The 16,089-nt window shown below is 41.5% G+C and overlaps 1 protein-coding gene across 2 annotated transcripts in view; it reads right to left on the bottom strand.

The window, feature by feature from the left end:
- Window positions 1-2,730: 2,730 nt before the first annotated feature.
- CLSTN2 (calsyntenin 2) overlaps window positions 2,731-16,089 on the bottom strand; it is a 318,016-nt gene continuing 304,657 nt past the window's right edge. For both annotated transcript variants that reach the window (XM_079315409.1, XM_079315410.1), the window contains exons 10-17: window positions 15,281-15,447; window positions 11,215-11,363; window positions 9,791-10,014; window positions 8,003-8,173; window positions 7,280-7,425; window positions 6,330-6,453; window positions 4,624-4,805; window positions 2,731-4,259 (exon numbers count right to left, since the gene is read on the bottom strand). In XM_079315409.1, the coding sequence (XP_079171535.1) occupies window positions 4,059-4,259; window positions 4,624-4,805; window positions 6,330-6,453; window positions 7,280-7,425; window positions 8,003-8,173; window positions 9,791-10,014; window positions 11,215-11,363; window positions 15,281-15,447 (1,364 nt within the window). In that variant the 3' untranslated portion in view covers window positions 2,731-4,058. The remainder of the gene's footprint in view (window positions 4,260-4,623; window positions 4,806-6,329; window positions 6,454-7,279; window positions 7,426-8,002; window positions 8,174-9,790; window positions 10,015-11,214; window positions 11,364-15,280; window positions 15,448-16,089) is intronic.

Raw genomic sequence — 16,089 nt, 5'->3', positions numbered from 1 at the left:
AAATAAACTGCTCCCTCTCATTAGCCTCTGGTGGGGTAAAAGTCAGTGCCCCCACCACTGCAAGGTGCTGCCTGTTAGAATGAACAAATAGCAACAGTTTATTTTAATTAGTATTAAAGATGTCACAAACCCTACGTGTCTACTTCTAATTTGAACTGGTGTCAGCCAATGCAGTAAATATTGAGATTAATCTCAACTGTACATTTTAAGGTTTACTTGCAAAGATAGAACACCTGTGGAGAAGGTAGAAGTGAAAGGGATACGAGACCTATTAATCACAAATAGCCACTTAGGCAGTTATTGTAATTCAGATAACATCTTCAATTTGCATTTGTAGGTTTTGCAGCTTTTCCCAGCCTTAGAATAGAACTTCAAAATATTAAAGGCATCATTGATGAGATGTAATTTTAGACCTCTGTTGTCACCTCTGGATTCCTGATGCCATGGATTGTGGGTACCTCTTCAGAACTGCTTTCTTTGGATACACTGGTTTATTGCTATTGTAAAAAAGCACTTCACCACAAGACACACCCTGAGGGGCTGCAGTGAGTCCAGGTGAGGGAACAGAGCTTGGGAAGGGTTGGAGCACCAGGCTGGTGAGGAGCAGTGAGGGAGCTGTGGGGGCTCAGCCTGCAGAAATGGAGGCTCAGGAGGAACCTTTTCAGTCTCTCCAGCTGCCTGAGAAGAGGCTGCAGCCAGGTGGGATTGGGTTCTCTTCTCAAGTAACAAGTGATAGGACAAGGGGAGGTTTAGATTAAATATTGGGGAAAATTTCCTCGTTGAAAAGATGGTGAGGCATTGGAAGAGACTGTCCAGGGCAGTGTGGAATAACCATCCCTGGGGGAATTCCAAGACACCTGCATGGGGGACCTGGGGACATGTTAGCAGTGGGCTTGGCAGTGCTCAGTGATCTTAGAGGTCTTTTCCAACCTGAATGGTTTTACAGTTCTAAACACCTTTTTCAGAAAGGAAAGGAAAGAATTTTGGCTTTTCACCAGGGCAAAAACCTCCGTGTGTGTGTCTTTATGTATGTATGTGTGTATATGCTCTGGCTGGTTTTTAAGCAAGTAGATTATATAAAAAATAATTTATGGAGGGGAGGAAATATTGTTAGAATTGTTTTATAAAAAGTTCTCTGATGGTTCTCTGATTTTATAGTAGTAGTTTTGTTCAGGAAGCCACTGCTCTCAGGGTTATACAAATATTCTATGGCCAATTGTGGGAAGAAGTATCTCATTCTCACTGCCATTTTGTAAAAAGGATGCTTCTATTTATTTGAATGAAAAATTATGCATAATGCACTGCAACGAGTAATCTAACATAAGAACAGTGATACATTTTAGCTTGCTGGATATCTTACTGCAAACCATGTTTTAGTGATAAACACATGCCTGCATTACTTTGCTTAGGTTTAAAAATGTAGGTTTATTTACAGTAGAGAAAATACTTTGTTTGCTTTTTATGTAATGTATGAGTACAACCTGAAAAGATCAGCTTCCACTAACAAAAAGATAAAAGTCTATTAGATGGAGAAACACACTGAGGAATTCACAAACATATAAAATAATTAAAGGCTTTCAATAAGGTTGTAAATTGCTGTTTTTAAGTTGCTCTAATGCTTGCTATGAAAACACCACCACCACCAATACCAATACTAATACTAATACTACTACTAATAATAATAATAATAGTAATTAGAAATAACAGAAACTTTAAAATAATTTAAGTCCAGTTTTAAATCTGAAACTGACTTTTAAATATCCACATTTAATTTTTTTTTTTTTTCTGAGCAGAAAGTTTTGCTGATATGTGCTGATAACAAGTATCATGAAGAGCCTGCTTCATGTCACTAAGAAAATTAAAACTAGGAAATTATCTAGGATACTGGGATAGTAGGAACAGATCTAACATAACAGTTTTGTTAAAGATATTCAGAAATATTAATATTAATTTTGTATTAAACAGAAATTGTGGAGATTTTTACAGTTGTTTTTTCTGCAGATAAAATGTACTTATGTGGCCTTGATTCTGCAAATATTCTTCTAAGTTCAACACGTGTGAGAGAATAAAATGGAACAGGATTGAGAACAAAAGAAAACTGCTGTGTTGCCAATCTTAACAACCATGTGGCAACATGATTGCTGGCACAACAAATAAAAGCATAAATACCTCTAATTTTAAAATTAATATAGATTTTTCTTTCATTTACTTTCAAGTTATTTGACTACAAGGCCTAGTTGCTGTCAGTATTTCCCTTCAGCTATCAAATGCAGAAACTGGAATTACAAGAACCCCCAAACACACTATATGTTCCCTATATCCCACGACATTCAGGAGCTGTTAATAACCCAGTATTGAGGGAGGTGGATTCCCTCAAGATTGCTCCAAGTACCCTCTGCAACATCAGCCAGGGTTTCAGGGTGCTCAGGAAGGTCCTGTTGTGGCAAGACTGACTAGGAGAGTGGAGAGGGAGAAGCAGCTCATTTTAAACAGCAGATTGCAAAAGCAAAAGGAAAACAAGGAAAACAAAGTACTCAGGAAAACAGCCCAGACAAGCCACTAAGCAGCATTCACTTCCATGCCATTTTGTTTCTATGCACTGGAGCAGCCACCCCAGCAAGAGTGGCAGCACATGGTGAGCAGAGCAGTTGAAAATGCAAAGGTACTTAAGGAAAGGGGACAAGAAACACACCACACAGACTCATCAACACATTGTATATGTAGTTCTGCTTTGTTTTTTTTTTTCCTTTTTAAACAGTGTTTAAGAAAAATATGCTGTGTTACCATAACAAACTAAAATACTCTCTCAAGCTCTTTAGATTTCAGTTTTTGTTTTCAACTATTTTGATTTTGTATAGGTTTTATTTTTCCTTGTCTACTTTATAAAACCTTCTGTCAACACTAATGGCTTCAGGAAGAAGAAATAAGGGAGAATCACGAGCACAGAAGAGGGCTCACAGTGTTGTTCCTTTCTCTTGTGCACTACAGGCAAGCAGGGGTACAGAAGAAATAGGGCATAATGTTTTAATATAGTACAGTCAGACAGGAATTCCAGCTGGCATTCACTAAGCAAAATATAATGTTTTCCTCACCTAAAATAATTGCTTAAATCCCAGCCATACATAGCTATGGAATAATGGGGCTCCTTATTTTCCACTAGTTCAGTAAGATGCTGCAGCAAGCTAATGATTCCATGAGACAGACGGTTTAAAGCATCGATTTGCTGCAAATTGCTCAATCCATAACTAATGAGCAGCTCTACAGATTTTCAGTGAATCAATCCCATTAGAATTTACAGTTTACATAAAACCATATTACTCAATCTGTGGACACAGAACAAACTGGGGTTTTTTTGGTAACCTTCAGCAGCCCCTTCTTGTTGCCTTTTTTTTTTTTATAACTTGTTTTTAATTTGTATCAGTAGATTGGATAAAAATCCCTCCCTTGAGGGTCTGACAGCATGCCTGAAAAAATACACTGTCCACATCTATACAGGCACACATGCATCCCCTATCAAGTCCTACATATTCCCTTGTAGAAGACAGTTAACATCCAAAAGGCAGGATGAGATGACAGATGGAAATCAGCCCCAGCAGCACTAAAGCCCTGCCCCAATTTGGAGGTGGATTATGTTTTTTACACCTCTAAGAATGTGAAGTCAGATGGCAACTGGTATTTGGACCCACAGAAGTAATTCTTTTAACAAGCTGAAATCTCTCCTGTGTGAAAAAAGTAGCAAAGGCAAAAACTTCTATGGATCGAGTGACAGGACTTTTGTCACACAACTGCAGAGTAGAAACAGGAAATTGAGAACTATGCTTGCTGACAGACCAAGTTCTGGATTACTTTACTACTGTGTGTGCCAGGAGGTTTGTACCATTTTTTCCTCAGGCTTTGTAAGAAAAGGGTCAATTCTATCATTATCAATTACTACAACAAGATCATTTTTAGGCGAAACAGTTATAGGCAAGCAGAAGTTCATATCCTGTCAATGTCATAGACTCTGAAAAAGCATTGTATTGGTTGTTACAAAAGAACTGTGGCTGGAGGGCTGTTTGTTAGTAGGGGAGTGCTGAATCATCCCACTCCAACTGCTCTTGCCTGGTGGAACTCTGTTTGTCTCCCTTTTGGACAACCACTTCCTCCTCCTCCTCATCGTCTTCACTGTCATCTGATTCAGCACTGGTTGTGTCTTCCTCTTCATCGTCTATGTCTTCTTCCTCACTCTCCTCTTCTGTCTGGTGTGGCTTTTCATATTTCTATAAGACATTTAAAGAAATGAGACAGTAGCAGAAAGGTGCCTTCAATGCCAATGAGCATTTAGAAATGCTAACATGCTTGGCAAATCTGCTTTTCATCATTATGCGATTATTAAGCATCAAATTCATAAAAGTTGGTAGCAAACACTCATAAACTACTGTAAGAAGAATGGGATGTCCATAAACAATCTCTTTTATACACGAGAAGAGTTCTGCAGCTCTCAGTGATAGCCGGTTAAGGTGCGCAGAGCTGAGAGCGGGGCTGGGCTCTGCACAGGCACACAGCTGAACCCTCCAGAGGCTCAGAGCGCTGCCAGCGCAGCCAGCGGCTCTGGGCAGGGCCACGCTGTGCCTGGCTCAGTACCTCCATGGGGTTGACGGTGATGGTGAGCGCAGAGTCGTCCCAGTCCATGTCTCCGTCCCTGGCTCCCTGGCAGCCCGCGGCGCCGCGACGCCGCGCCGAGCGCAGCCGCAGCACGGCCAGCGCGGCCGCCAGCACCAGCACGCTCGCACAGCCGACAACCAGCGCGGCCACGCCGGGGACCACTGCGAAAAGTGGCAAAGGGACTGCATCACACTCGGGGAACTCCATCCCGCCAACCCTGCTCGTTTCCACCCCACCGCACCCCCTCCTTCGGCTGAGAATCAGGACAGACACCAGCCACGCGCCTGGGATGGCAGCAGCTGCTGACCAGTGCCCATCCACTAAGGTGGGCACACACAAATGGCGTATCTAAACCTGAGTATGATACATCCTAACTAAAAAGTGAGCATGCCCATCTTTGCTCTTCGAGCCACTTAACCATAGAAGACAAGTAGTAAGTGCAGAGTCAATCAGTTTCTGCAGTAAAATTCTGTTATCTCACCTGCATGTTGCCCCTTCTGATCACAGCTGAGGCCTCAACCTTACTTGAGTACTCAAATATCCAAGCTTATATTTTCAAAGGTTTCAAACACTTGTGATTTGAACCTGAAGCTCCCAGAAATAAATGCACTGCTGCCCTGTTTGCCTTGTTACAACCTTCCTGGATGCCTCTTGAGGACAACTGTTTGGTTGCACTCTGAGAAGTCCCTGTCTCTACCTGGAAGTCACAGGAAGAGATCTCCCTGAACCACCACATATAATCAGCTCCATAATTAGGTTTGTGGAGAAATGCTGCCACTTTCCATGTACCTCGAGGTACTGCAGCTCCAGGAGCAATGGGATAACCCAGTCCATAACCCATTTTAGTGCCTTGCCCTGCTTATAAGAATGGAAGTCTGAAATCAAAACATATTTAGGAGACAAAAACCCCTAGTTTGCAACAGTTTATCCATTAAACATTCAGTTTCATTTCAGTGAACTGTCTGTACAATATAAAGAAAAATACAGTAATTCTCTAAGCATGTCTGTATGTAGCTACTTATAACTGCCTTTACATCACCTTTACTTCTTTACATATGTATCATTCAGCTAAAAGGATTTCAGAATCCAACTTTTAAACAGGTATGTTTGCCCTGGATTTAACTTCACTGAGAAGGTTTCAGATTTGGGTGTATATTTTAACTCATATAACCTAAAAATTAAATTAAAATATAACCTAATGCCTGTTGCACACGACTAGATGAACTTATCTGCAGAGAGTCTAGATGAGGCCTTGACAGCAGTTAACAGAGGCACTGCAGCAATTATGCATTTAAAAAGTAATACAATTTCTTCCTTTTGCTTTGAATGGAGTGGGCAGAAATTAATATGCTAGAGAACTACAAATGCACAAAGACAATATAAGCACTAATATTGCCCCTCATTCAATACTAGAAACAAGGCATTTTTTTTCCTGTGGGGGTCAGAGTTCAAAACCATTAATGAAGACTTTAAAAAAGGATACCAGCTTTTAATTACAAAGTACATTCTTGGACAGAATAGAATTCATTGTTACCTTCTTTCACACCTGAGCAATGATCTCTGAGAGGTTTTAGAAGCTGAAACAATGGACCTCAGGGTTTTAGTCTGTGGAGCAGGCTGACTCACAAGGGAAACACTGACACCCTGGAATCATTGTGAGGAGCCTCTAGGAAGGTGTCACATACCTGAGCTGTGAACTGCACTTACACTCCCCTCAGGGTGCTGAACAGACTGGAGAAATTGAGGCTGAACTATCATGTGATTTACATGGTCCATGAAATTGGAGTTGGAACTGTGTAGAATATTAACCTGGAAGAAGAGAAAAACCAGGAGATCAGATATGAAAAAGTTTTATACTCCAAGCCTGCTTGTACAACATATTACATTGGACTATGAAGTTCATCAGGAGATAGAAATACCACATCATAGATACTACTTTTTTTATGCCAGTGGAAAATACACAGATTAATCTATTTCTAATTTGTAGCATGAAAAATGCATTCTAACATTTCTGGCTGTTGACTCTGGAGTGGCACAGAACAGGACTTTTTATTTACCTGTTTGAATAAGTAGTGACTTTTTCTACTCTCTATATTAATCAGCTTTTAGGTGTTACATAAACATTATAAAATAAAAGTTAATTTTATTAACAATTCTTAAGATGTTAGTTGTCTTTATAAACAATTATTAATTTTGATCTGACTGCTAAGTAGGTCCTGCAATTTCCTTCAGTTGTTACCTGGGCTCTGGATCTCAGTGCTAGATGGGAAAACACGACAGTCATTGCTCACATCCAAGCTGAATCCCAGCTCACCTACAGGCTGTAATCCCTGCTCACCTCCAGGCTGAACTCCCTGCTCACCTCCAGGCTGCACTCACTGCTCACCTCCAGGCTGAACTCCCTGCTCACCTCCAGGCTGCACTCACTGCTCACCTACAGGTTGAACTCACTGTTCACCTCCAAAATGAACTCATTTCTCACCTCCAGGTTGAACTCACTGCCCACCTCCATCACCTCCAAACTGAACTCACTGCTCACCTCCAGGTTGAACTCATTCCTCACCTCCAGGCTGAACTCCGTCCTCACCTCCAGGCTGGACTCAGTGTTCACCTGTAGGCTGGAGTCAGTGCTCACCTCCAGGTTGAACTCGTTGCTGGTGTAGCGCCCGTTGAGCTCGGAGCACTTGACTCTGAACTTCCTGCCAGCCGTGGCCGAGGCGCCCCAGTTGCGGTAGCGGAGCTGTCGCAGCACCTGCTCATAGCTGAACATGCTGTCCACACCTGCAGGGAGGGAGGGCAGGCACAGCTCAGGGACAGGCAAGGGAATGCTGCTCTGGCAATACACAACAAATCATCTGCTCACAGAACACACAGAACTCAGCAGAACGGTCTGGAAACAGCAGGGCATCGAATGTCCCCTGATACTCAATTATATGAGGATAGTTTGTGTAATTGGATGTTGGTCCCTAATGGAGAGGGATAAATACATCAGCAGAATAAATTACTCAGTGATCAGAAAAAGATGGCCAATGTCCCAGCTTTGTACAAGAACACTGAGGAACCCCCTCACTCCCACGTTCCACTGTAATGGTCCACAAGAACCCCACACGTAGAGAAAGCAGGGATGCCATTTTCCTTACTTGGGGAATAGCAGGAGGGATGCTGAGAATCCAAAGGGCAAATACCACACACCCAGACATCAAGAAGCAACTGTGTTTTTTTAAGATAGAGTCATTCTTGGGATATTTTCATGGCTAGAAAATCATGTATTTCTGTCCAATTTCTTACATATGTGAGCTTTCATTCCAATATATAATTGATGTAACAAAATAACGGAAAGCAAATTTCATGGACTTACCATAGATTGAATATCCTGCAGTGGAATTTGTGGCATCTAGATGTTTTCCTTGAAGCTCCCCATTATCTAGTTCTAAACACTCTTGTTCAGGGTCTAGTTCTGCACCAATGACCAAAACATCACAGAAATCCAAGTTGTGGAGCATTTCCTCTACTACCAGCTGCTTATTGACTGTGGCACAGAGCATGAAAAAAAAAGGAGGAAACAAAGATAAATGATCAGAGAACAGCTCAGTCATTCTATGTGCTTTGCATCAGGGCTTTCAATTTTTGCCAAGATGGCTGAACCTTTTTTTTGCTGATATTAAATCCTGCACACTTGAAGCAAATCAAGAGAAGTGTCCTGTCTGTACAGGTGCCATGATGATGAAGGCCTAGAAACATCTAGTGAGATAAATAGATAATATATTTCTCTGTAATGAAAGGCACCTGAGAACATCACTGGAAGTAGAAAAATGAAATTTGATCTTGGTAATAAATTAATGTAAAAAATTCTGGGTTTCAATGCTGTATTGATTCCAGCTTTCTCAAGGAAAACCAAACTGGAGAAATACACATTCAACATGTCTAGGCTTGGATGATTCTCTCAGTTACTCTGTGCCCCATAAATGATTTGCATTACAAAGACCTGGCCATCTATCCAAGAGCAGGGCATTATCATTAATAGCAAGATCCTGGGCTGTGTCACTCAGAGAAATCAAGTTATAAACTGACTGCCCTTCAACATGTACAAGTAAAGAAATAATTCTGTCACTGGAAAAAGAGGAGCATATCAAATTAATATTTAAATTCTCTGATCAACTTAGCACAGAGTGCGTGGCAAAACTGCTTAAGCAGCTCCCTGAGGGCACAGACACTGCAATCCTAGAACTCCCTGCCCATTTTGCAAATTTGATGTTAGAGGGTGCATTGGGAAGGAGGGCACAGCCAGGAAAGCATTATGCCCTAGACTGCCAGCTCCTAGTGCAGGAGCTCTTTGGGTACCTAAGCTCTAGGTACAGCTGTAACATATCCAAAAATGCAGCCCTAGTCAAATTTGTAGGCTTCAGGTAATCCACACCTCTAAACTTGCATATCATTATCCATTTTCTCCAGAGATGTACATCTAGTTGCTGCTTATTCTAGTCCAACAGTGTTTAGAATGTTTTCTCAAATTACTAGACATTTCGTCTGCCTGGCACACTAATGTTCAAAAGGAAGATTCCTTTATAGACAGTGATTTAAAACTTGATTTATGCTTTTAAACTTTCACAATTTAATAATTCCCACATTGCTTATTATTAGAATAAACTGTCATCATTGAAAATCACTATTTTAAAAGGATTATATATACATTTTATAGGTGGGAAACTGAGGCATGAGATTATTGAGTATCACTCACAAGCTAGTATCAGAGATGGAAACATAAAAGCAGACTAAAACTACAACTTTTGTTCAATTACCGCTTTTCATTTTATCGCACAATTTAAAAAATTCTGTTCCAAGCAGAGACATTCTAATGAAAATACCCTAGATAACAGAATAGGAAAGCAAGAGTAGAAAGGAATTATTCTGAAGTATACTAAATGGATGCTACATGGAAAATCTGCTTTTTTTGAAGCACCTTCTGATCTGCCACCATTTAACACATTTTCCAATGTGCTGAACTGAATTTCTTCAGTACAGCATTACTGTGGCCAAATTAATATGGGTGAAGTGACTTCCTTTGCATTACTTGTCTGCACCATCCTTTAAAAATATGAGGAGATATTATGAAATGAGTAATAATGTTTAAAAGAAAGACACAAACCTCTGTCATGTTCTCTGAAGTCCACTGAGTGCTCCATTTTAGTGACCGTGCTGACAATCCTGATGTCAGGTAACAAAATTACACCTCTTTCACTTTCAAACTGTGCAGCTGGTCTAGCAAAGTGGTCCATCCCAGTTATAGTAATCTTGGGCTCATCGGCCTGAAACACCATTACATAGGCATCTATATCTGGGATACTAATGCAGACATCTTCACCAAAACATCTGAAAAAATACATTAGTCATTAACTGCATGTGACACATGGCACATCAAAGGAGTGTGGCACTGGCACTGCCCCAAACCCAGCTCCTGGCTCTCAGATCAGCCATGAACCATCATCTCAGGTTCATCCTCAGGCACTGCACACGTCAGGATATCTTCCTGTACTGCTGTGCACACAGGTCAGCTCTGGCCCTCTGCTCCCTTCCCACCTTCACAGATACCCTGAGGGACAAACTAAGCCTTTCCTAAGGCCACCATCAGGATAATATTTTAATGTTTAACTGACATCTAGCAGAGCAGTAAATCGTTAAAAAAAGTTAACTAGATAACAACTAACTTTCATAAAACTAACATTAAATTCAAAAAGTGCTAGCTAGTGAATACAACATGGTTATCTTGTCACGTGTGAATAAAAGGGCCTAATTCTCCATTTAAATTGGTCTCATCATGCACTCTTTTTGGGACCCTGGAAGTGAATCTCCTGACAAGCTTTGCTCATTTCATGCTGCACAGGAGCTGGGCCAGCCCTGGAATGAGCAAGCTGGGCTGGTTCCAGTGGAACTGGCCCTTGGGAACAGCTGTGTCTACAGCAGGTGAGAATTGGCAGAACTGGGTTTGTTTCTCCCCCCAAAGCCCTGCTTTGCCTGCTCTGGACAGAGCTGAGCCCACAGGAATTGAGAAGAGGCTGTGGGCAGCTCTGAGCATCACTGAGCAGTGGGGAAGAGAGGGACAGACAGGGACCTGCCCCAGACTCCAGCAGAGCTGCAGGGACAGACACACAGGCTGCTTCAGGCACACCTAGACACTGTTCTTGCAGATATCTCCTCTGGGAGATGGAGCAGGCCTGCTCTAAATAGTCATGGCTCTGGCTATCTCAGAAGGAGCTATAAATGTTTAAAATTAAAAGTAAATAAGATTGCAGTAAATGCACTATTCAGTCCAGACTACGTGCCCCAACCTATAAAGAGAATGCAAGTACATTGCATTAACAAGAAAGGTTTCTTAAAAAGATAATATCAAGAGAAAACCACCAAGTAAATGGTAATAAAAGCAAATTAAATTAATCCTTTAGGTTCAATAAAAAAGCAGTATGATTTATCAATTTAATTTAGCCAAAACTGTTCTTTTTACATTGCCAAAGAAAAAATGTAATTAATTAAAAATGTTCCTAATCTGTTCAATTCAGCTGAAGTATAACTTACTGAACTTTAGATGAGACTTTGAGATGTCGTATGCCTGCAGTAGGAAACTGTCTGGAGTTGATGTATGAGACTTTTCGGAGGGCTTGATTTATATTCTTAATGTCATCTCCTTCCATGACAAGGACTGACTGGGAAGGATTGAAGTGATACTAGGAAAGATGCAAGTGATTAGTATTTAAGGAACCAGGTACAGAGAACAAAATAATATAATTTTTAAGGAATGTTGCACAGACATAAGTTAAAAATGCAATGATTTAAGGAAAAAAATGTTAGCAACTATCATTGGCTGAATCCATATGCTGTTCTCTAAAACATGTATCAGTAAAACTTAAATAAATATTGTTATAATTAATTTTGTAATAAATTAATTTAGATTTGCTATTCTTTGTCCAGTCTTATTAACCCTGCTGATAAAATTTCTGCAGCAATTTCCAATGCTATTTATTTTTGAACTCTGTAGAAGTTTAAAACCTTAACTTACCACCATGATTATTATTCCTATGCAATCTTTTTCGGTTAAACACATTCCTCATATAAAAGCAGTCTTTTGAGCCAGTCTAGCATGCAGAAGCATATTTTGACTGTTTTCTGTGTGGTTTTATCCTGGGCTACCCTTCTGAGATATATTTCAACATGAACGAACAAAACAATTACAACATTTGCCTCCTACATCTTCATTAACATCACACACAGTAAAGGGGACTCTCCATCCTGTCTGGTGATCAATAAGGGTGTCATGATTTAAGATGGAGCTGCTCACTTGGGCCAGCAAACCTTGCACAGTCACTGTCTACTCTTGTAGCCCCGAGCCTTCTCAGCTCCACTGCACTGAACACAGATCTGTCTTGCTGGCCAAGAAACTTCATCACTGTTGTGACATAACCAATGACTGATTTTTACCTTCATGGTAATTAATCCCAATTCCTTGTTTTGTCTTTAATTGGTTCAGTAAACCATCTGCATTGCAGAGGAAACCAGTGTAACCCCCCTGACATTGTATCCCACTGTTGTCAGCACAGAACACAAATGCACCTTTCTCTCGGGTAGGCCAAAGCTGGGCATTGATTATGTGAAGATGTTCTGTTAAATACAGACAGTGCCACCTGCACTTCCTTACAGCCAGAAAGGTTAAAAAGCAAAACACATCAAACAGACTGTGAGGGACAGGAGGAAGCGCCGGGTCTTCTGTCAAACAGAACATGGAGGACTGAGTTTAAAGCTTGTGCAGGAAGGTCACAACACACTGAAAGGTATTTTTTAACAAAGAGGACCAACATGAATCCCAGCCTGCATACAGTTCTTTCTCCTCTCTTTAAGCTAGCAGCAGTAGAGAATAAAATTAGCAAAAGGAGACTCTAGCTAGCCAGTTAATAGCTCAGCTGCCAAAACAGCTGGAACACTGCCAAAGGGACTGAGAAAGCCCCAGTCTGAGCCATTTTTGTCCTTCTCATTAAAAAAGCTAAAAATAGCAACATTTTAGACAGTGTCTCAGAGAGCTGTTACAGTTATCTCAACATTAGGCTGCAGCCCAAATATGTCCAACCCTATCGTGTCAGAAACTGCAGCTGCACCGCTCTTTCTTAGGTGGTTAAAGGGTGACTCTCCATGGTCCCAAGTGCCCAGAAACACCTTCCAGCATCAGTCTGCCAACACTGAATCTGCAAAGCACTGCACAAACAGCCCCACAGAGCCCATCCTGTGCAGCTTTCACACGTGCCTGTCTGGGACCAGGTGTGTCTGCTTTTGACACCACAGCACCTTCTTCTCTTCTCTTCTCTTCTCTTCTCTTCTCTTCTCTTCTCTTCTCTTCTCTTCTCTTCTCTTCTCTTCTCTTCTCTTCTCTTCTCTTCTCTTCTCTTCTCTTCCTCTCTTCTCTTCTCTTCTCTTCTCTTCTCTTCTCTTCTCTTCTCTTCTCTTCTCTTCTCTTCTCTTCTCTTCTCTTCTCTTCTCTTCTCTTCTCTTCTCTTCTCTTCTCTTCTCTTCTCTTCTCCTCTCTCTCCTCTCCCCTCCTCTCCTCTCCTCTCCTCTCCTCTCCTCTCCTCTCCTCTCCTCTCCTCTCCTCTCCTCTCCTCTCCTCTCCTCTCCCTCTCCTCTCCTCTCCTCTCCTCTCCTCTCCTCTCCTCTCCTCTCCTCTCCTCTCCTCTCCTCTCCTCTCCTCTCCTCTCCTCTCCTCTCCTCTCCCTCCTCCCTCTCCTCTCCTCTCCTCTCCTCTCCTCTCCTCTCCTCTCCTCTCCTCTCCTCTCCTCCTCTCCTCTCCTCTCCTCTCCTCTCCTCTCCTCTCCTCTCCTCTCCTCTCCTCTCCTCTCCTCTCCTCTCCTCTCCTCTCCTCTCCTCTCCTCTCCTCTTCTCTGTCAGGAAACTGTTCTGCTTTCAGCTGACTTCCTTCTGTCAGCCCCCGAAAGAAACCCTTCCACAATCTCTGGCTGCTCCTTTCATATTTTCCTCCTGCTGTTGCTCTTACTGCTGCCCTGCCGAGGCAGTAAAAGCAACACCAGTAACTTAAAAAACTCCACTATGCCTCATCTCTATTTCAGAAAATGAAGATATTTTGAAGGTTTGCAAAACCATGCAAAGGCAGAAAACAATCCCTTGTCTTATTTTTTCCCTCTGCACTGCCAGGACAGTAAGGAAGCCAGTCACAAATGCTGGAGCAGCGGTGGGTGATAGAAGGATTTTCCCAAGCCCATGAAACTGGGGTGACTCAAATATTGTCAGATTTCAGAGGACAAGAACAGGGGAGGAATGACTATGCTTTTTAAGCACCATGGACGAAGAATATAATGCTTTAATTAATGGAAAACCCCAGCAAATAACTTATTAATTAGGCATACACATATGGGTTCCAGAAACCCCTTCCTGTTCCTTGTATGCTGCCTTTCAAAAACAGCTCTAACCAACCCCTGTGTCCCATTGCTGTGAAAACCAGCAATGTGAAATGCTTAATGATGTTGTTGGTAGGATGATAAAATAATTCTTTGGGGTCTTTCCTCATATGTAAAATTCAGAGCTAGCTAAATTCCTCCTTACCTTTGCACTTTCGATTTTAATTTTTACCCTTGTCACACAATGTGTCAGTTTTACTACACCACTGCAACCTATCATCACCTGGACAGACATTTGAGTCCACTCCACTGTATAGTGGAAAGGTTTGGCCAGTAAAATGCAGTCCATGGCATTCCACTGCATGTTCTGGATGAAGAGATCCTGCACTCTGGAAAACCCCACACCAAAAAGCCACGTTCGGTTTCTCAGGATGCACTGTCTGCACCCAAAGGGACTTCCTGGGCTGGCACTAAAGCTCAGCTCCTTTGGAAGTGGTATTTGTGTGCACAAGTGCACTTACACTGAGCACAAGAACACTGTCACCACATAATGGTGTCAGTAAAGGAAAACTGACAATGCAGCTCATGTGAGCATTGGAATAGCCAAGATCCTACATATGCATCCAAAGAACAGAATTTCAGAATTATCTGAATGAATGTAGAGCCATCTGGCCACTAGATCAACTGAAACAGTATTTCCCTGTCTGTTGTTCTCCAACCTTAGAAAAAGCTCTACACTACCAGTAGTCATATGAATATAGAAAATGACTTATATTCAAATATAAAAATTAATTCCTTGACTTTAGGGGTTTTTATTGTTCAATTTTCATGTCCCATAAAGTTTTCCTCTTTGAACACACCGAATTTTAGAATGCTATTGCACTAGAACTTAGATATTCTACTGCTTTAAAACTACTTGAAATCAAAATTCAATAAATCTTTGGAATCGCGTCTATTTCTGTAGAAGTAACAAAATAAGCATGAAAACACAACCTGGCAATTCATACAGACTCTGAAATATCAGCAGTGTCTTACTTTCTGATCATCTAGCTCTGCAATAATGGAAACATTTTTCTTTGCAATGTCACAGCTTTTCTACTGTTCTCTTTTTCCTTTGCATGATTTTATGGGAAATTACATTGCTTCTGGGAGTACATTTGTACTGTGTGTACTCTACCCTGGGCTCTTCACTTCATAAATCAGATCTAAATTTTTATCAAAAACGATGTCAGTTCATCCCTCACCTTTATTCCTTGGCCAAGACTCTCAAGAGAATTAATATCAAGACCTTCCTTGCAGGCCTGCAAACAGGAAATCACTTTCTGACTTTCAATTTTCCCTGGTCGGATTGTCAGGCTGGCCAGGCTGCCATGGAAATACTGAGCAAACCTGGGCTTGGTGACTTCACCTCCTGCAAGAAAGAGGATGCAAAATGGTTATTGGCACCAACACACAAACTGCACATGCAATAAATCACTATGTCTTGACACATTTAGAGAATCTCTATCCATCTTAGCCAAGTGTATTTGAGATCCCATTTATTGTGGTACAGTGGAATGTTTTTGTGGGTTGTTGGGTGGTACCAGGTAGCAGGCTGTCTTTAACATTCTTGTTTTTCCAGGATTGTATTCAGGTATTTATGAAGCTGAAACAGCAAACTCAGACATGAAACATGGCTTTCCAAATGTGTACAAAAAAGCATGTGATTTTTAAAAATGAAGTTTTTCAAGTATTCAAACACCAATTTAATAAATGTTTAAGTCCAATATTTATTTATAAAGAGCATTGCAAGTGTTTGGTGACAAGATCATCTATGTCTGCCTTTGTCCTGCCAGTAACACAGTACCAGATGAGCTGAGGGGTGCTCAGTGCACACAAACTGCCACACTCCCTGGGGATGTGCTGGGAATTCCAGCAGCGAGCAGGGACCTGTGCACAGCTCCTGAGAGCTGGGAGGGCTGTCCCTGACCCAAGGAGCATCATTTGGTGCCAGGTTCTGGTCACTCTGTGTTGCACCAGACCCTGGAGATAAGCTCACTTCACTTCCAGGCAG

This window comes from Erithacus rubecula (assembly GCF_903797595.1).
Source record: "Erithacus rubecula genome assembly, chromosome: 11".
In the NCBI taxonomy this organism is placed as follows: domain Eukaryota; kingdom Metazoa; phylum Chordata; class Aves; order Passeriformes; family Muscicapidae; genus Erithacus; species Erithacus rubecula.
Note: the sequence above shows the minus strand (reverse complement) of the source record. Positions and strands in the feature narration are given on the sequence as shown.